The sequence below is a fragment of the Hoplias malabaricus genome, chromosome 5, assembly GCF_029633855.1.
Source record: "Hoplias malabaricus isolate fHopMal1 chromosome 5, fHopMal1.hap1, whole genome shotgun sequence".
In the NCBI taxonomy this organism is placed as follows: Eukaryota; Metazoa; Chordata; class Actinopteri; order Characiformes; family Erythrinidae; genus Hoplias; species Hoplias malabaricus.
In genome coordinates, this window is record NC_089804.1 from 46,687,961 (window position 1) to 46,709,301 (window position 21,341).

At 39.1% G+C, this 21,341-nt stretch overlaps 2 protein-coding genes across 3 annotated transcripts in view; one reads left to right on the forward strand and one right to left on the reverse strand.

Annotated features, from left to right (window-relative positions):
- The window catches only part of LOC136696663 (kelch domain-containing protein 8B-like), a 105,716-nt gene extending 95,630 nt beyond the window's left edge, over window positions 1-10,086 (reverse strand). Inside the window, exons 1-3 of one of the 2 annotated variants that reach the window (XM_066671261.1) lie at window positions 9,830-10,086; window positions 4,201-4,411; window positions 1,925-2,109 (exon numbers count right to left, since the gene is read on the reverse strand). The gene's annotated coding sequence lies outside the window, so the exon portion shown is untranslated. The remainder of the gene's footprint in view (window positions 1-1,924; window positions 2,110-4,200; window positions 4,412-9,829) is intronic. The other variant, XM_066671260.1, reaches the window with a different exon arrangement.
- A 7,816-nt stretch (window positions 10,087-17,902) lies between these two features.
- Window positions 17,903-19,378, forward strand: LOC136696145 (amphoterin-induced protein 3). The gene has a single exon (XM_066670292.1). The coding sequence runs from the start codon at window positions 17,918-17,920 to the stop codon at window positions 19,376-19,378; it is 1,461 nt and encodes a 486-aa protein (XP_066526389.1). The 5' UTR covers window positions 17,903-17,917.
- Window positions 19,379-21,341: the final 1,963 nt, after the last annotated feature.

A 21,341-nucleotide genomic window follows, 5' to 3' on the forward strand; every position in this document is an offset into this window, starting at 1 on the left:
ATCGCAAAAAAATTGTGGGACAATATATAGATCATAAAAATGGCTTATATGATATAAAATGACATATTTCCTTACACAGTTCAAAACATTTCCAGCATATTTCCTCAAGTTAGCCAATGCACTTCTGTGTGGGAGGGTACATAAGCAGATTCAGAATTCATCTCATCAAGTAATGACTGAAACGGACAATTACTTAAACCCTTGGCTCAGATTAACTGCTTTCATTACAGCACACATAATTCGCATCGCACATTGTTTCTCTGACTTTTGGCTAAGAACAAGTGTAGTGGGGGGCAGTCATGGCCTTCAGGTGAGAGAAGCAAGCTTCAGGCCAGAAGGACCAGCAATAGAAAATACATTCACTGTTGAAGTGCAATTGAGCAAGCACCTACCTCCAAACTGCTCTTTGGTGCAGAGGTGGTTGGCAGCCCCTTGCTTCAGCTGTGCTCGCTGCCCCTAGTGTGAGTTTGTATGTTCACTGCCACGAATGGGTCAAATGCAGAGAAGCAATTTCCCTAAGGGGATCAATAAAGGTGCTTCTTCTTCTATAACATGATCCATTCTCAGTGATTTGCCACAAATGGCCTTCTGGTGTATAATATACTGGTAGACTGTCAGCATACAAGCACAATTCTCCTCCCTCATTTTTTCTCACACTCTCCCCACCAGTCCACTACCATCACTGCATACTGCAGGCATTTCATCTGTCATCAGCTACATGAATTTGCTCCACAGCAACCTCTTGTCATTCACACCTTTCTCCACATTCTGAAAAAATGTAATTTCCAGCTGTTGCACAATGCATAGGTTTAACACCTGGAAGCTAACAGTAACAGATAAGTTGGAGTCCACCCTACAAATGAACACTGATAAGGGAGCTGTGTCAGTAAAATCAACAGAAACAGAATGAGCTAAATATTCATTTCCATTTTCAGGGAGCTGCTTCTGTAGATTGATCTTGTTCGCACGATCAGCCACTATACTTCTGCTAAGGCTGACATTTACAAATGCTTGTCTTTTGTCTGGACACACTACATTGCAAATGTGTGCTGTTTCACCCTCAGTAAAAGGTTAGCTAATTCCTCTGCAACAATGAAACTAGGTTTTACTGCATTGTCACTTTTTGATTTTCCCTTCGTAAACATAGCCTCTTGTGCATCACTGACATTGCTGTCAGTTTTTTAGCTCTTACTTAATTTTATTCTATATTGTATACTTTAATCATGACCACATCATCTCCACACACAAAACAGATATGCTAAAAAATGATTCAAGATCCCACCTGTCTTGAAAACCCCTGCATTTACTGTCCACTGTTCTTTTGGTCATTTTTGCTAGTTGTTTATATTCATTGAGCTGCTGCTGAAACTACACTACTATGTTTGGTGCTACAATAATATGGTGTAATAATATGGACTGTAATAGAGTAGTCTGTGAAAGCGGCTAATATTAATAGAAAATTTAAATTATGCGGCACAGTGGTGCAGCAGGCAGTGTCACAGTCACATAGCTCCAGGGACCTGGAGGTTGAGGGTTCAAGTGTGTTCTCCCTGTGTCTGCATGTGTTTCCTCCCTCAGTCCAAAAACACACGCCGTGGGTGGAATGGCGACTCAAAAGTGTTCATATGTGTGAGTGTATGTTGCCCTGTGAAGGACTGACGCCCACACTAGGGTGTGTTCCTGCCTTGTGCCCAATGATTCTGGGTAGGCTCCGGACCCACGCAACCCTGAACTGGATAAGCGGTTACAAACAATGAATGCGTGAATGATTTATTTTAAAATGAATTTATTTTAATTATTTTGCAGGCCAGATCGGATTTTGTTGGGGCTCCAGATCACATTGGACTGGCTGGTAAATTTTCATCTTGCTGCCCTCAATAACACATTTTTCTGAACAAGGCTCTCAAGTGTCAAACCTTCCTACCCCCTCCTATCAACTGCAAATTCATTCTGAAATCCTGATGCTGACTGTCATTTATAATTTATCCCTTCTATGGTCTGCTACGCTGTTTCCTCTCTTCTGTGCTGGTGTAATGGCAGCCCTTGATTCCTCTTCTCGTTCCTGCACTTTTTCAGTCTTCATGCACAGTCCCCCTTGATTCAATGGGGCTTAGCCAGCAGTGCAGAAACAAGATTATGCCTCAGAGAGTAGGAAAGGGTGGAGGTGAAGAGGCAAAGGGAACAACATATGATTAAAGCAGAATCTCATAAGGCTGAAACAACAAACACATAAAGCTTGTATACAAAATCAGTGTCATGTGCAATGTGCCTGTAATCCTCAGGCATTCACTATAAAAACAAGAATTCATGCATGTGATCAGCCTTCATTACACTACATGAAACGCCTGTAGTGTGCCAATATTTTTACTAAAGCAGCAAGATTACAGAAGGACAGAAGAAAAATGTGTGACACATTGCAAAACACTGAGATATTGATGTGGATGGTTATATACACACAGTGACAGCCAGCTTCCATTAAAGCATTAAGAGCGAAAGAATACTGTAGATGTGTATTTCAAGATAACACCATATGTTGATAATGTATATTCATTTTCATAATTACACAAATACACACTTCTAGCAAACCAGCAGAAAAAAGGAGGATTGAAGGAAAAAATTAGACTAAACAAGAGTAAAGAAATATAAAGAAGGCTATTTGAGTTTTAAGCACATACAAACAGACATAATGATAGAAGATATGCAGTAAATTAATACACTTAGATATAAGATTTACATGTATTTGTGATAAGACCTCCCTGGAATGCCCAGATGGATTACCCAATAAAATCCTTCATGGTTCTTCTGTCCGAACACTCCATTGGTAAAAGAAGCTAAAAAGCGATATATACATATTCACTCTCTTCCCCACTGATAGACAACTTATTCTAACTTCATAAGTTCACCAGGCACTGTGTTGTAAACTTGTGATAAAAATATTTTTCAGTCTAGGACTATCCTTGCTATTTATTTCCAAATTTTAAGATGTAAACCGTATCTATAACTCGTGTTTAATCATCCCAGGTCTACCAGAAAAGGCAATAACTGCAGCTACATCAGCCAGAAAACAAATGTGTTATTTACTCTTTTGACGAGGTAATGTTCTGCAAAAGAATGAAAAAATGTCAGACAGATTTCTTGGAATTTTAAAATTTAGGTGAAGCTACACCCATCTTGCTGTCTGACTACAGAGCTGCAGTACCAAGTATCTTTCTTCTTCCACCCATCCTTCTGACCCCTACTGGGACTGGACAACCACAAGGAAACACAAAAATTAGGTCAGACATGAGAATTGGGCAAGAGAGGAATGTATCCAGTGAATGATTGCATTTGTGGATTAAGAGTGCCAGAAAGTGGGACAGTTATGGGATCCCAGATATAAGAAAGGAAGTGGGATTTGACACTCATAAGAAAGAATGTTAAAGCATGGGTTAGCGTGACCTAAACATCTTCTCCAAATTCCCAGAACTAAAGTAAACACAATGGATGATCTCAATGTAGTCTGGATGCAAAACATGCACTCCATGCCTGCGTAACATCACATGCACATTCACTCTCTGCTGCAATGACGGAAACGGCACTGCAAAAAGATATAATGAAAGAGGCAGCACAAAATCTCTGCACTTGACGATGAAGTGCAAAAAAGTATGTCCTGTTTTATCATATGTTTTCTGACTTAGCTAACAAAAACTGACTGGGATATCTTGCTTCACAGATTGTGTATGTACTCCAGATACACAAATTAATCTGCACATGCACTGAAAAGATTTGTTTGAAGATCTGTGTGTTATGCTTTGTTTTTTTTTTTTTTAATAATATGCCTCTTTAAAGATATTTATTCATAAAAGCCTCTTCTTAAATATTTTGTGTGCCACTGTGCACAGAATGAAGGAGTTTAATTTAGAAAAGCCTTTTATTAAGTATATGGTATGTCGTTTAAATATTTATCTTCTTTTTTCTTTTAAGCTGTGTACTATACATTTTAGAATAATTTTTACATTGTATTGAAATAACTTTGTAGCACCTTGAGATTTTCCCCTAAATGAACAGCGGACTATTGCACTTTTAGTTTGTCTTTTAGTGCATTAAGTGCACAATTGTTATAATTATTAACTCAGAAAACTAGTAAAAATGAAACAGCATATAACAGTAAGCAGAGAGACTGCTTTCAAACATCCCTAAAGCTTATTTACTTTTACTCACCTCCCTTTTGAATGGATAAACCAGCCTTAAAAGATTCTTATTGATTCTAGTGGCCTACCAACCACATAGCACACAGATGAAAACATGTCTGCATGCACGTAAACCTATGTTTTTTTGCGTTATGCACAGTGCACCTTCAGCATTGTCTCTCTGCTTCTCCTCACTGTCAGAGATTCTGGTGGAACAATCTGAAACTCTTGTTGCCACAGGCCTGAGAGAGAGGGGTCAGCAGAGCGAAAGAAAAAAAAGAGAGAGATGAGAGTTAGCCAAAGAGTGGAAACAAAGTCTGTCATATCTGCATGGCCATCTCTGCTAAATTTCATGAGCAGCAGGGCTGCATGTAGAGACAGAACATGTTTTCTTCACTGGCCTCATTCATGCTTGGACTAATCATGCAGGCGACTTGCATTGTCCTTTAACTCAGTTTTATAATCCTGACAGGTCCTTCACTGGAAACAGACACAGTGACATTCCTCTTTAAAAAGCCACAGACTCACATCTCTCTTCAAAAACACAATGACAGACCACATAAATGTCTCTGAAGAGAAGGACAGTATATCAAAGAGCTTTGTAATACAGCACTTCATTCAGAGGCAATGCAGCTTGCAGCTCCACTAGAAATCCCTATATTACTATTTGATTTGCACATTCAAGAAGCATGTATCATGCCAACATCACTCTTTAGCTAAAGACATCCTGAGGTAGGGATGGGCAATTAATCGAAATCCACATTCAGAACTTTTAATTAACATAATTTTCTCTATATCGATTATGTTTATTCTGTTATACTGTGTGTTCATATACTGTCCCTTTAAAACCATGCCACCAAGCTGTAGTCACGTGATTCTGCCCCTTTCTGTCACATGGAAGCACCCTAAATGCCAAGGCCGACCAAGCAACTTAAGGAGATCGTACAAAAGGCAAACACAGCGTCTGTGGTTTGGACATGCTGTGTTGTGACTATAATTAAGACAACACTGAACAAAAAGATGTCAAATGTAAATGCTGAGAAAAAACAATTTCAGTGACCAAAAGCACAATCACACACCAAATATAAAGAATACTCAGATAACAAGAGAGGAAGAAGCTCCCAGCAACATTAGAAAAAATATCCCAGCTTTAACACTGGAGCATATTTACCATACAAGCCTCGTCACGGAACTATGAGGGTCAAAAATACAAAAACAAAATAATTGTACATTAATTTTAATTGCGGTAAAATGTGCAATTAATCGTGATATTGGTTTGTGCTCATATCACCCAGCATTATCCTGAGGTTATGTCACAAGAATGAGAGTGTTCAATTAGACTTTCAATTCTATTACATATTTCAGTTCAATTACTCATGCATCTTCTTAGAATTCAAAGGAACAGAGCCAAATTCTGTAAATGTATCATGTTAGATTTGACAGAGTAAATAAAGTTACTAAATATGTTGCTTCATTTTGTTTTCTTCTTTGAAAATGTATACTGGTACATGTACCTGTACTCAGTCCTGTCTTGGTTGAATTTGTGAAAGTATTACATTCATAAACAAATATTTCATTGATCTTTGTATGGCATTATGCACAGACGTACCGGCTTTCAACTGAAATGAAGAAGCACTCAGGGGAGAAAAAAGGACAAATAAGAACCACATATGACAAATGATACCTGAATCAAAAAATCATGACTGCAACATAAATAAAAGATTCATCACTACTGGGGATGCTAAAGCCCATAAGCAGTATGTAGGATATGCAAAAACAATCTAGAGAAAAAAACATGAAGCCATCCAATAATTTCACCACTGGAAACTAAATATTCCTCAACAACAGACAAATATAGGCTATACATCTTTTGCAGGTCTACTACAACATCCCCCTGCACTCCCCTATCTGGTCTCCTAGAATGCGAACCTTTCCCTGTATTCCTACTTACTTGTTTTTACTTTTTAAAGACTATAAAATTACAGCAGCTATGTGCTTGTTATCTTCCTAAAATGTAAGAAAAATCTAATATTAAATAAAAAAAATTAATAAAAAGAGAAAAACTGGATTGTATGACAATGTAACTGAATATTTCTACCAGCACTAACATGAATACATGAAATTCTCCTTAACTGAGACCTGAATGGTAATGTCTGTGTTGGGGCTTATCTTCTTCTTCTCCTCTTCTTTAATATGTGCTCCTAAAGTTGTGTAAACGGTTGCAAAGAGGTATGTAATGAGAAAAGCATTATCATTCTAATGATCAGGAGCCCAGTGGAAATGAGCATTACTGCTTGTGACAAAGCATTTCATCGAGCTTCCCTGTAAAACAGCTCTTACATTATCAAACAATTCCTTTCTCACACACACAGACACACAAAAAAAGAACAAAGAAAAACACACACACACACATATAGCTGCTCCTGTCTAGAACTAATTTCTGGGAATATACAGTACTGTATTCTCCCGTCATTTACATCTCGTCAAAACAAAGAGTGCCGGTATGCAGTACAAGGAGCCTTTATGAGCTTGTTGATGTATGTTTGTTTATAGAAAAGGCATCCTGCAATGTAACCCCATATTGCAATGTGCACCCTGAATAAAATACAAGCACCGAAAGCTATGCAGTCATTAGTGATATGGGAAAATATGATAGCTGCGTATCAAAAAAAAGCATTTTATTTCACAAGTCATGTGCTTGTGACAAATAAATAGTGATAGATGTGCCAGGGTCTATAATGTCCTCTTGATGGCCTGCAATTGCATTTAATTACTTTTTCAATTTTAATGAGGTGAACAGGACTGTGGGGGCTGGGAGGGGCTCAGAGTTGTGGGGTTAAGTGAGCATGCTGATAATCTATCCATCACCCTCAACAACAGCACACTCCCTTGAAAGCCACTGGCAGGAAGAGGACTCACAGCAAAGGAAGTCCTCATTGGTATGATTAAATAAACACTGAGTCACTGGAGCCCGTTCGTACTGCATTCCCAACTTCCCCCTGCTTGCTTGCTCTGTTACGGAGATCAGAAGCTAATCCTGATTACACCTTCCTCCTGCATACAACAGGTCAATACATACGATGATAAATATAACAGAGAAAATTAAGTCATAAAAAGGCTTGCACTTAATAGCATAAATCAATATTAAATACATGCAAGCAAATGGTAGACTATAATTATTTTTTCACATCTTATATTGCTCCAGTGATTTGTCTCATAAAAAGCTTTGACCCTTGAAACCTTCCTTAGTTTTTTTACCTTTGTAATTCATGTCTAGCGTTTTAATCACCCACAAGTTCAACCCCACAGTGAGCATCTGAAACCGAAAAAATAAAACCAGTACTAAATGCCAGCCTGCTCCCCTGTTCCTATCTGCTTCCATGAATCTTCCAGCCACTCAATGGAAATTAATTAAATCCAGTGACTGGATAAAGCAATTAATTGGCAAGTGCTTGGACACAGAAAAGTGTCTGACTAAATAACAAAGAAATTGTCAGCGCCAGCGCCTCTCTGACAGAGCTTTCCTAATTTACATTCAGTCATTTATAATTTTATTTTGTTTAGCTGATCGGAGTATAAACTGTAGTAAAACTGTCTGAAACTGCAGCTCCTTGATACTGAACAACACGTTGCTTTCTGTGACTCAGCCTGGAATCACAGCTGTCCTCTACTCTATACAGTTGCTCATTAACCTCAGGTCACAGATCTGACTGAGCACGAAAGGCTAAGGTCTATTTGCATGTTATGCATAATGCAATGCTTTACATTCTTGTGTGTTTTTCTGCAGTCCTGTAAGGACAGTTTTAGCCCTCCATCATATGGAGATGAAGTGCAAGTAAATTTAAGAAGATCTGCAAAAATTGAGAAGATGTCATTAGAATCCAACAAAATTTATTCGTGTTAAAATTAAGTGTCAGTGATACAAATAAAATGTTAAAGTCCTAAGCAAAAACCCAAAATGTGATATTTAATATAAATCCACATGAACTTATTAATTACCAGATGTCAAAGCTGCTGCACATACTTAAGCATCTGTGGTAAATAGGAGGTACAGTGTGTCAGCACTTCATGTGATTATGCAAATGACTGCCAAGAAATCATGGGTTATCACTTCCACACATGAGGCAGTAATTACTACCCCCGGGTGCACTAGCAAAACCGAGACCAAATCATTCAGTGCTGTACTACACCTAGATAAAACAGAGATCCTATGGTTATGCAATGATTAATCTTGATAAAGCTTCTCAGCTTCCCAACATCTATTGTTGAGTTCTCTGGTATTAGATTCACTCTCTCACAGACAAAAATCTATAAGTGTGGTTCAGATGTGATAGTGTCTGAATTGGTAAATAAGAAAATATATATTCCACTGTTTTTTCAAAGTTCAGTTGTTAAGGTGTGAACAAGTCATTCAATATGCTCTGATGTGAAATGTTCTGTTCATGGAAAAACACCCCACGTTGTTCAAATTATATTTTGTTAAATACAATGGCTACAAATATGATATCTGTTGCCTTAGACATTGTTATATGATGCATATGATTTGGCCTACAATTTGGGTTTACTTTTTAATTGGTGGTGTTGGGGTATGTGCCAGTGGATGTAAGACAAAGTAGTCCCTAATTAAATCGTTTTCAGATTATATTTCTAAGTACTAAAGTATTCAGAAGACACTCATTGGTTCAGAGGTCACTCTGTATATTAAAAAAATGGCTATATTTTTTGTTGAAGACATGACCCATGGTAACTATTAAATACATTCTAAGAAAATCTGAACTGGCAAGTTTCTGTAAAATGAACCGTTTCATATCTATCCACTCTGCTTAGGTTTGCGTTCACCTCAGCCACCGAATATACAGAAAGTTCTGAATTCAGTGGTGGTCAAACAAGTTGAGAAACAATAATTGACAATATAGCAATCATATGATGGTGCCTGGAATGAAAAGGGGATGATGTGATGTTATTAACAACAGGTGCAACTATACATAAATATTTGTGGTAAAAAGGGAAGAGCAAAAGAATAATCCATGCAAAATCAGCAATTACATGCGTTTAAGACAAAATCAGTAAGAGCCAGTATGACGGCGAGATTATAAACACAGAAAACCCCTAAAAATACGACAAACCTACATATTTTTGGCAGGAAAATCCACTTTAACACGCATAAGCTACCAACACTTTTTCTATAAAAGCACAGCAGCGCACGCTCTCCACTGAAGCCCGTCGCTCGTACAACGGTCGCGCGCCTTAACAGTTCGAGCTCGCGGTTCTGCTCACGCGAAGCGGCCGTTGGGAATCAGGTGAAAAAAAAACGTTACTGCTCCTGACCACTGTACACTTCCCACACTACGCTGACTTTAAAAATAAATATAACTACATCAGACTACATATTGGGAACGATATTACATGAGTGTAACTGACTAAGGTCCCGCTGAAATGTTCAGCTCCCTGAGTGGAAAAACGAGTTACCGCATTAAAACATCACCGCTCTTTCTGACTGACGAAAAACAGCTTTTGATTTAATGAACCGTAACGTCTTTAATCATCGAAATGTCCTGAAAACATATAAACACAGACTCAAATCTCTATCCCATAGATACAACGTTAGCAAGCTAAGTTAAAACAAAACTTCAAAGCACAACTGCTTTAACCTTCATTACCGATATTGTGTCCTGATCCAGGCGAAACACACACCACACGGTCCATGAGGCTGCGGTAAACTTCTCCCACACTATAACCGTGAGTCTCCCTCGGAGAAGAGGAGAGAGAAAGATAGGGAGGGAGGCAGTGACAGAGCGAGACAGGCTGGAGTCTCTGTCCGCGGTGAAGTGGTTCGCGTTTTTCTGTTTTCTTAGGCAAAAAAACAGATGCTTGGGCGCATGAATATTTCTATTGGCTCCAGTCTTCCTTTGCCGCCCGTTTTCAGACAACCCCGCCTCCTACGCTGTGATTGGACAGTAATTCACAAATAAAAGCCAAAAGCCAATCCTACAAGCGGGAGGGTGAACTACTAGCCAATCACAGCGCAGGACGCTGATTCTGTACGAAAACTGGCGGATAAATACACGCTGGTGTGCTCAAAAGCTTTTTCAGATCGCCATGTCTCTGCATGCGGCAATACCCATTCATATTATTCACAAATGTGTATATAAGACTTAAGAAACAGAGCTAAATAATTTATACAGTTTATACAAATTATTTAAGTGCAATCACGTGATACCACATATACTGCTACCTACACATAAACTGAGCAAAACCAACACTGTATAAATAAACAGCCCCCTTACATATTTATTTAAATCTAAATTATTACTCACTGCATATGTAATTATTTTAAAGACACCGTCCCATTTCAGGGTTTCACCTTGATAGCATCTCCATGTGTTGTTGTTTATATGCTAGGAACTACCATGCACAACACTGCAGTGTTCCAAAGACAGGTTAAACAGGTTAATTCAGACAGCAAAGGATTTCTTACATCAATAACCTAAGAAGCCAATCTTCACAATTTATGGGTGGGGTTTCCAAGCTCCAGGCGAGTGATGGATGTGTAAGTAGTGATTGAGGTGGGTACTATGCAAATTCATAGATTCCTTCTGAAGCAAAAGGTTTTAGGCACTGAAGGCATTATAGTATTGTGTGATTTTTGGTTTATTTATACATTGTGTTGGTTTCGTTTGGGTTTTTGTGCGTCTGTATATTAGTTTTTTGTTAATATCTATATATGTACTTTTGAATGACAGATGAGTATGTAGTTTGTTAATCAATGGCATGAAGGGGCATTAATACACTTGTTTTATGCTCATTGTATGGAGGGCGGCGATTCTGATTAGTGTGCATGTTGATTAAAAAACATCCAAACATCTCTTGAAGGAAGCTCAATATTATTTCTAAATACCAATCAATAAGCTGGTTACTTTCTTGTGTTAAAAGTGCTGGAATTTAATCCAAACTCAAAACAGTATCCTTTAAACCACTTTACACATTTGGAAAATTATAAAATTTAGATACTTATACTGCTTGTTTCATAAATAAATAGTACTTGACTAAACTGAAACAATGGGAATGCGCATGTAAAGGAGTTTGCACCAATAGACCGGCAGCTGTTTCTCCGGGAGGAAGCCTCCGATAATTGAAGAAAGCCCTGGCTAGTCGCAGCAGGCCGTAGGATTAATCGATATTTGTCTTCTGTGATTGCCAGGGCTCACCCTGGGGAGTATGCAGTGTCGTGGAATGCATAATGCAGACCTCTATTTCCGTCCCTGAAACAACGAACAGACAGTAGGGAATTATTCTTCCTCCATTTCCGCGGCAGAGGGTTGACGCTGCCCTCGGGCTTTCTCCAGAACTGCATCTGTCCTCCTTCTGACAAATAACAGCGTATAAAAATGCCCACCGACCGCCAACAGACGCCTCATCCACTTATATCTGCTGCCCCCCAGCGGCCACTGGATTTGCCCAGGTGTCAGTAGCAACTGGATCCTCAAAAACACTGCTATGAACTAACTCTCTCTCTCTCTCTCTCTCTCTCTCTCTCTCTCTCTCTCTCTATATATATATATATATATATATATATATATATATATATATATATATATATGTGTGTGTGTGTGTGTGTGTGTGTGTGTGTGTGTGTGTAATATAGTTATAAATTATTTATCATTACTGTTTACAATATTTTGCTAGTTGAGTTTTAAATATGCACATGTGTGTTCTCTGAAGAAACTACAAACATGAAATTCAACCAAGGTCATCCAAATATTTACATATGAGTGTAAATGATCATACAGGTCAATGGTTATATCATCATATAGAAGCATGTTATATGGTTGTTAGTGACCAAATATAAAACCATAATAAAAAATAAAAAGACACACATAAAAGACACTTGCACTATTACTTATTTTCTGGCTTTTTTAAAAACTATAAAATCTGTCTATAATATTACCTTTATCAGATAAAGTGTGATATTAAAAGCAAGAGGCATCTGGCAGTTTAGCACAGTGACATGCTTAGTTTCACTGGTGAGTGCAACAAACCAAAAGTAGTCAAAATGCGCTCTTTTGAACAAAAATCATTCAATTCTGATCTTAAATGGTTCAGATTTTGCATACCTAAAAAGCACACTATGCATGTTATTGGTACCTATTTGAAGGAGTCAGGATAAAGTCTATGAGACATTTTCTGCTGACAATAAGTGGATAGATAGTAATAAATAGATAGTAATTATTGCTATATACTACACAGCTATTAAAAAGTACAATATTCTGGTAACCAAGTGTCATTGGTTTTAAGAGTACAAGTCACTTGCCTGGATACACTGTAAGATAATGGAGAATGACCAAGAGCCGGCAGTCTTTATTTCACCCTAAAAATCTTTTCTATCAGAACATGTTGTTATCCACTTCCTAAGATGTTTGTCTTAACCTCTATGTAGACAAGATTATACAATGACCAGAGACAGAAGATATCACAACCAGGTGAAAAAGGGAACATTGCTGACATGCCAACAAGAGGGAGATGAATGCCTTATGAGTCACTAGTCCTGGAAATTGAGCATGAACATAAACCCTTCACATTGTACTCAAGTCATTAGGCATGAGCACAACATGCTCCTCTGTGCTGTAAGCAAGTCAGCATCACGCTCCAACTGCAAACTAATTATGCCACAGCACCTCATTTAGGCTGTAATGAGAAAGCTCAAATTGCTGTGGAGGCCATCATCAAGCAAAACACACACGTTTAGGAGAATGGGATTCAGCAGTTGTGACAGAGCTGAATGGAGCTGTGTGTGTGTGTGTGTGTGTGTGTGTGTGTGTGTGTGTGTGTGTGTGTGTGTGTGTGAGAGAGAGAGAGAGAGAGAGAGAGAGAGAGAGAGAGAGAGAGAGAGATCAAATGCTCCAAGTAAATGTAATTATATAGAAGGAAATGTAGATCTATTCCTTGTTCAATGACTAATCCTGGACAAAGCTCTGGATGTGGCACCCAAAAGAAATTTGAACTCATATATTCACTAATTATAAGAAGTGTCTACAAACACTTGGGCCTTAAAGAAACAATCTATCTTGAATAATCCAATGTTATTATTTTCTAAGATATTTAATGTGACATAGGGGGGCATAGCAATTTATTTAGAAATACTTCTGATGTCTAGAAGTGTCTCACCATCACCCCTAGTAACAAAATGGAAAGAATGATTATGCAAATTCTTAATTATCTGTCAATTACCTGGTTACACTATGCTATTCTCTTTGGGGGACTGTAATATAATAAAAAAGAAAGAGGCAACTCTGATAAAATACAACCATCAGTCAAAGGCCACTCAGAATTAATGTGTTTTCCAGTTTTCTGAGCTCAGTGAATCAAATCAGTTAAGCTGACATGATGCTCGTTTACTCTACGTGGGTCTCCTGGCTTTATTGGATTTTACAGGCTCAAACGCTCATCAACTTTCATGGAATTTTTAGTTGCAATGTTCCTACACTGACACTGTATTACTTTGAGGTGACTGCTGCACACTGATATCACTGATAAAGAATCACTGGACATCACACAGTATCCTTCACCAGGAAGGAGAGCAGTGTGTCACAGGAACGTAAAATGAGATTGATGTTTCAGCTCAAGGGTCTGCTCTTCCGTTAAGGTACTGTCAATTTCTGCTACCTCTCTGAAATGACTATGATGGGGGACAGTGCTTCAGATGGAACAAAAAATAGAGTGGAAATGAAGATATGAAAGTTAGGCAAAAAGGGTATATCTAGGGTGACCAAGCGTCCTCTTTTACCCGGACATGTCCTCTTTTTTAGACTTAAAAAATGTCCTGGCGAAATTTCACAAACGTCCGGGATTTTGATTTTCTAGAGCTTACATAGACTTTCTAGAAGCGTGTCGTTCACAAACTAGTCCCTCCCTCCCCTACTCCGATTGGTTCGCTTGAGTGAGAAGGGGGCGTGGTTAAGTAGCCTAAAATCTTCTGATTGGACGGTCTGACTGTAGAGCTACCGTTATTGGTTGATAACCTTCTCTGTAAACATTTAATTGGTCAGTTTGCACGTCAGTAGTCGTCCACCCCCCACCCCCCCTCCCCGGAGACGTGTCTTCTTTTTCACCATCTCAGATCTGGTCACCCTAGTATATCACTGTAGCACAAGGCTGGAACACACTCTAAATGGGGCTCCAGTCCATCACAGGGCACCACACACATACCACCTATCAACATGTGTTTATGGATTGTGTAAAGAGACCAAGCACCAAACTCCTCACAGGCAGTGATACAAGACTGGGTTTGAACCCACAAACCAAGGATCACTATGTGACAGCGACATGTTTCACCATGGTACTGCTTTCCTAAATTTTATATTTCTTTCATTATATAAAAGGGTTCTAGGGGATATAATCTTTATTAATCAGGATTGCTCAAAAGGCAGAGACCACCCTTCTTTTATAAAAAGAAGATTTTCTTGATGGAATTAATTATTTAAAAAATCAGTGCAATTAAATTTGTGGAAATTAAAATGTGTGGAAAAATATATGTGCAATATGGTTTCATGTAGTGATGAGTCTGTATTTGTAAATAGGATTACTTTGGGTGTGGTAAGTAGAAAATGTGACTTTTCAAGACGAGGTGCGGAAAAAAAATGTCCCTGCAATATATCACTAACATATTTATGGATGTTTAATTGTTCTAAAAGAAAAGGCTGAATGTAAAATTGAGTTTAAAATTTAAAAATACTTCTTTCAGAGAAATGAGAATTCCCTACATGAAGTGAGAAGGGGAGAAAGGATTTTATGGTGCCAGGTATATTTTGTTTAACGGGAATTAGGTTCTCTGCCCCAAAATCACATTAGCGCTAATGTCAGCTAATCCAGAAACACCGCGCCCGAGGAATGATTAATACATTCCTCTTAACTCTTCGTGGTTACGAATCAATGAATAAAGGATTCTCAGAGAAGTTTATTTTAGAGGAAGGCATGAAGGACCCTTACAGGTCTAGCTACATATACCAGGCCTGTTTATCAAACCTCAGTATATTTCTTTAGAGGGTGGGTGATGTAGCCTATATCGACCTATTTCGAAAAGGCCCAAAGCTCCCAAGATTGTAAAAATGGTAAATAGGACAATTCAAGCACAATTCTAGTTCGTTTCCTCCTGTATTTTGAACAGACACAGGATAATTCACACTCACACACACAATTTTCAACAAAGTATAAGAACCCATCTGAATATAATCCTCTTGTTTATCCTCTCACTGACTAGCAACCGCCACTAGAGGGCATTCTTCACTAAATACAGTCCTCGTGTTTAAACTGTCGTACTATGTGTAATTGTCTGGATAAATATGTAATTTGTCTGATGATTGTTCACTAGGTACTATCAAAGCTTGGTATTCCTTAAACATTAAAACCGATCCATATATATAATATTATAGAGAGAGATTATATGGTATTAAGGCTCAGAATAAATTATAATTATTATTATTATTTTATTTAAATAATCTTTTATTTTTGTTTTTGTTTTTTTCCTTGGAGTTTTTGATAATTTTTGGGTTCCCTGTAAATATGATCACAAATCAGTTCTTAAAAGCCATCTTTAATGAGATGGATGTGTGTGAGACCAGTGTTCCAGGTATAACCCTTTAACAGGTAGTGTCTATGTTATGCTCTTTTATATGGACAAGGATAATGAAAAATTCAAGAGATTAATTTCAGCATTCATAGATGTATAAATCAAGAACCTGGCTATAAAGTTAGCCTATAAAAACATTTGGGAAAGGATGGGTCATTTTAAAGAGCTCATTGTATTTGTGCATGGTACTGTAATAGGATACCACCGTTGCAACAAATCAGTCTGAAATTGCTTCCTTCCTTTAATTGTTCCACAATTAACTCTGGGTTGTATTACTGAATAGTGTAAGCTTTTAGGAACCACAGCAACTCAGACACAAAGTTGGTTTTAGCATCAGCAAAAAAAAACAACAAAAAAAAAAACTGTGGGCCAGAAGCTGCTTGGTCATGGTAACCCATGTTATGAAGCTCCTTGCCCACAGTTTTTGCAGTTCATTACCTGCCTCACTGCACTGTGCCACCTGACAGGTTTCGTGGAGGAGGGATAATGTTATGGTGTTGTTTTTCAGGGGCTTAGTTTGCTTCACCTCTATATGGAACGGCTCTTGTTCTGAGAGCCTTTGGTCAGTTCATTTTAATTCCACCACCTGCAAAATGCATTAATGAGCAGAAGACAGAGGCCTTGATGTATAGGAACAACCTATAGTGATGATGTCAATCTGCTGGGAGTCATTCCACCTATCAGCTTTTGTCTGTTTAACATTTTCAAAACCAAACTTCTAATCTCATTACACATCATCATATTACTTAATAGTTAAAAAAATAATTGCATCACATTCACAGGTTTGCAATGTTTTAAATAAAGGCAGAGGCCAGCAAGGGTCAAATAAATGGCAAGTTAGAAAACCAAAGTAATTGTTAATATTCACATATTAGCGTTTATGGATAGGTTAGAAGGGCCCAGTGCTGCACCTCTGTGGAAGTTAATCGTGTGTGGGTGACACTATCACACTGGGCCAACGGCTCATGGTGGAGTGCAATCAAAGCAAGACGGATGCACTGTGACAGCAGCAAGAAGCCTCAGGGCCACCATGACCAAGACTCAGACAACAGCTGCCAACAGCACAGAGAGTTAGAAGAAGGAAATGGAGTAGGAGTCAACGCTGAAATTTCAAAGCAAATTACACAGACAAATCCTACTCATCCCACACCGAATCCTATCAGGACAGTTTAAGTAAAAAGATGCAATGAAATAGGTTGCCCCCAAAAGCTCCCTTCTTCATGGGGAAGAACGTCGAAAAAGACTGAATATGCAAAGATACAGAGTGAACGGTATGTGAAGAGAAACAATGTCAGAAGGGATTAAAAACAAACAGGGAGAGAGAGAGAGAGAGAGAGAAACGGAATCACAGAAAGACAGAGAGCAAGAGATAGAGGGAGAGAGAGCGGGTGGGTGGGTGGGTTTGGGTATGGGAGAGTATGAGAGCACAAATCAGGAATTATCACTTGGAGTGAGGGAACGGAGACGATTCTGTGCTCTAAATAGGTAAAAAAGAACAGATAGCAAAAACAGAGATTACTGCTGTTCCGGTTCACTCTGAAGTCTGCTGCAATCCACAATCGAATGGAGGATGAATACATCTCAGACATAAGAGGAGCTGAAGAAGGCAACGTATATTGGTGTCCAACTTTTCTGCTGCTCACTTTCTGGACTAAGACTGGGAAAAGTAAATAAAGAAGGTTGGAATCTTCAATGAGAACACCTTTCTTTAAACCACCACTGGGAAAAAATTTAGTGATTTAGCAAGTTGGTGTAAGACATATTTTGTGAGTATGAGACACATTCGGAACTAATGTGGACATCCATTTACATCCTTGTGAATCAAAACCGCTCCTAATTAAACATTTTGTGATGTGATTGTATTTGCATGTGCTGTATAAAAATATATTATTCTGGTCTGAATTTCATCAGCACCGATATCTTCTTTTGATATCTTTGGGCATTGCTGTAAATGTGTCATCACTGTACAGCTAAAATGTCACAATTCTAAAGCCCTGAATAACTGAGCAAAAAAAAAAAAAAAAAACTAGGACAAAGCAGGATTAAGGGACCTTTGGATTTAAAAGAAGTTTTTACGGATTTCAGTGGCTCTGCAACAGTGCTGTGGTTCCACACCAGTAGCATGACCTCAACAGCTTTGTTAGTTTTGTGCTTTTTGTGGCTCAGCTTCTCAGAGGCTAAATGTCCTTCAGGGTGTCTGTGCCCCTCGGATATAGTGAACTGCGTCTCAATGGGTATGGACAGATTTCCCCCTGTGCTTCCACCCACCGCTTCCATCCTGGATCTAAGCCATAATCGGCTCACTTGGTTGGCAGCGGGCAGCTTCCATGGACTGTCCAGGCTGAACGTTCTACGCATTTCCCATAACCAAATCTCTTTGCTCAGTCCTGCAGCTTTCCATAATGCCAGCACCTTGCGACATTTGGACCTCTCGACCAATCGTCTACAGGTGGTAGCAAGGCACCATTTCCAGGATCTTTTGGGGCTGGAGGAACTGTTGCTTTACAACAATCGCATCACGCGTGTGGAGAGCAATGCTTTGATGGGGCTGAGGAACCTCCAGAAGATCTACCTGAGCATAAACCAGATCACAGATTTCCCCTTCTTCTCCATCCGCAAACACAGCCATCCCAGACTTGTAACCCTGGACCTCTCCTCCAACCGCATGTCTCGACTACCTCTAGACGATATTGTGCTGTTGCCTGTGGCCCTTCAAAGAGGCTTGTTCCTCTATAACAACAGCCTGGCATGTGACTGTTCTTTATATCGAATGTTCTGGCACTGGGACAAAGAGGGTTACGAAGCCATCAGAGACTTCAAAGATGACTATTCATGCCGGATACACGGAGAACCCCTCACATCCATTCGGTTCCTACGCAGCCCTCGCTACTTTGAGAACTGCACCATTGAGAAGATGATCTCTCTGATCTCCCCCAAGGCCGATATAATGGTCTACGAAGGTGAACATGTCCGGTTGGATTGTACTGGCACTCTCAGCAGTGTGGTCCTCTCCTACTCTTGGGTCATTCCCCATCAGGAAAATTTGACAGTATTGATCCAGAATGGAACCTTGCGGCTGAACCAAGATGGGAGCCTGGAGATCTTGGCTGTCCAAACCACAGACTCAGGGATCTACCAGTGCATAGCTGTAGACACTGTCAGGATGATTAATGAATCCCGTGAGGTAAACTTGACCGTCGTTCCCCAGCATTTATCAGAAGAACATTTCAGCACTGGCTATACCACCCTTTTCGGCTGTGCTATCACTTTGGTCCTTATACTCATGTATCTTTACCTAACTCCATGTCGCTGTGGATGTTGTAAACCTCCTCCACCTTCACCAACCATCTCTGGTGTTGGAGGCGGGGACCACTGCACTCTGGCATCCATATTTGCAGCTCCACCAAGTGTTGAGCTGAAGGTGAAGAGCAAATCCAACCCTGACAGACACGTGGTCTTCCTTGAGCCACTCATACCTGACAAGAACGGACACTTGACAGCAGCCCTTACAGCAGAGGAGCCCACACTGCAATGGGACTCACCACCACTGAACAGAATTAAAGAATTTGATGAAAACGTGTAGCACATAGTTGTACCTGCAGAAATCATACAACTTTTTTTTTAGTCTGTGTGAACTGTGAACTGAACCATTTTGTCATGGATTTCAAAGAGGGATGACTGTATTGTACATTTCATGGAGTATCTAGATTAGTTTCTCATTAGGCTGTAATACACTTGAGTAGAGTTATTTTCATATCCCAGTGACACAGTATGGCATGAGTTTAAATAAACATAAATGGAGGACAATGAAAGAAGACATTTTCAAAAAGGACAGATAAAAATTAATAGGCACATGTAATCCTCTAACTCTGACACATTGCTCATTTGAAACAGATCACTCCAAGGTGTGTGTATTCCCATATAATTCTTGCTCTGAAATTCAGAATCAAAAAATCCTCTTACAAACTCTGAATGGTTTTAATTATATTGCATTTGACAGGCACATGGTAGTGTGGGAGTGAAGAAAGGGTTATACCTGGCAAACAAAATAATCAGAGGATAATCCTTCTGATCACTTGCTTTTAACATTGTGATATTAAGAAAGCGTGACGGTATCTAGGCTCTTGTCAACATAAACTCTTGAGCCTGGCTTGAGGGTCCTTGAGGACAGAGCAGTGAAATGTGAGAAGAGCAAATAATGAATGTCAAGATCACGTCTTGTAAGATTGGTCAAGCCTCCTATTCATGCATGGGAACTTATGACACGATGCGGTAAAGCAGATGTTAGTGTTCAAGAGTGGGAAATCAATCTCTTCAATCTTAACCTTTTGACATATAATCCCTCAGTTGAAGGAAAACATTCTCAGGGGGGATGGGGGGGAAAAAAGAGTCTGTCTTCCAAGGCTTGGTATTTTCCAGATGGCGTGGCCTTAGTGAAGGAAATTCGGCCCATTTTCCAACCAGAACCAGGTTTTATAGTAGGTAAAGACAGGAGAATGTGCCACAGCACAACTGCAATGTGCAACACCATTCATGCCAAGCAATATGTATTAAACTGCTGTTTCATTGTGTGAATATGCTATGGAAAGGGATTAAACATTACTGCTGAAGAAAGGTCCCTCCTACACCACAAATGGAAAATATGCACCAAAAGCAATAACAGCAAACTGGAAGAGTGCAGAAGCAAAAAAAAAAAAGGGAGTAAATCCATACTGGCCACCACCAGATGTAATCAGATTTAGCTGCAGAAATCCCCTGATGCAGAAAAAAGTGACACATGGACTCTGTGTAGCTCAGGAATTACAACAAAATACAGTCGGGGCAGTGTTATTTCTGCATACAATTTTGATTGCATTTGATAGCATTGCCCTTTTCTCCAGGAAGCAATGAAAACACAAATACACAAGGTAGCCCTTTAGTCAAGGTCTACGTACACAGGCATTCTTACCACAACCATGAGCAATTAAAACAATAAAGCAGCACTCAAACACTTGTAAACCACCAATGGCAATTACCACATTGATTCATAGAACAAAATATTAACATGAGGTGGTAAAATAGTTCCATTTAACACTGGACCTCAACCTAAAGCCTCCGTGCCCAGTGCCAAGTGTGGGCAAGAGGGGGATAAAGCACTTGACAGTGGACCAGTGGAAATGCATTCTCTGGAGTGTTGGACTTTAATCGTGTACCTGTGGCATAAGCTGGAATAGCATTTGTGATTAAAAACTAAACATTCAACATCAGTATCTGACCCCTGTAATGTTCATGGGGCTGAATGTAGTCAAATCTTCACAGAAACATTCTAGTCTAAAATCACCCCAGAAGAGTAAAACTGAGCAGCAAAAGGTGGTGAAATCTCATATAGGTCACACAGTACTCTTAACCATGAATCAGATTTTTGGCTCAATTACTCAGAAATGATACTTTTTAAAATGTTATAAATGGGTGTCACTTGTGTATAAGGGCTCTATGGCAGTGCAATGTCAATTATGTCTTGAAATGGTCATTTGGCAGTTTTGGACAAAAGCTGTTAATAATTGTTC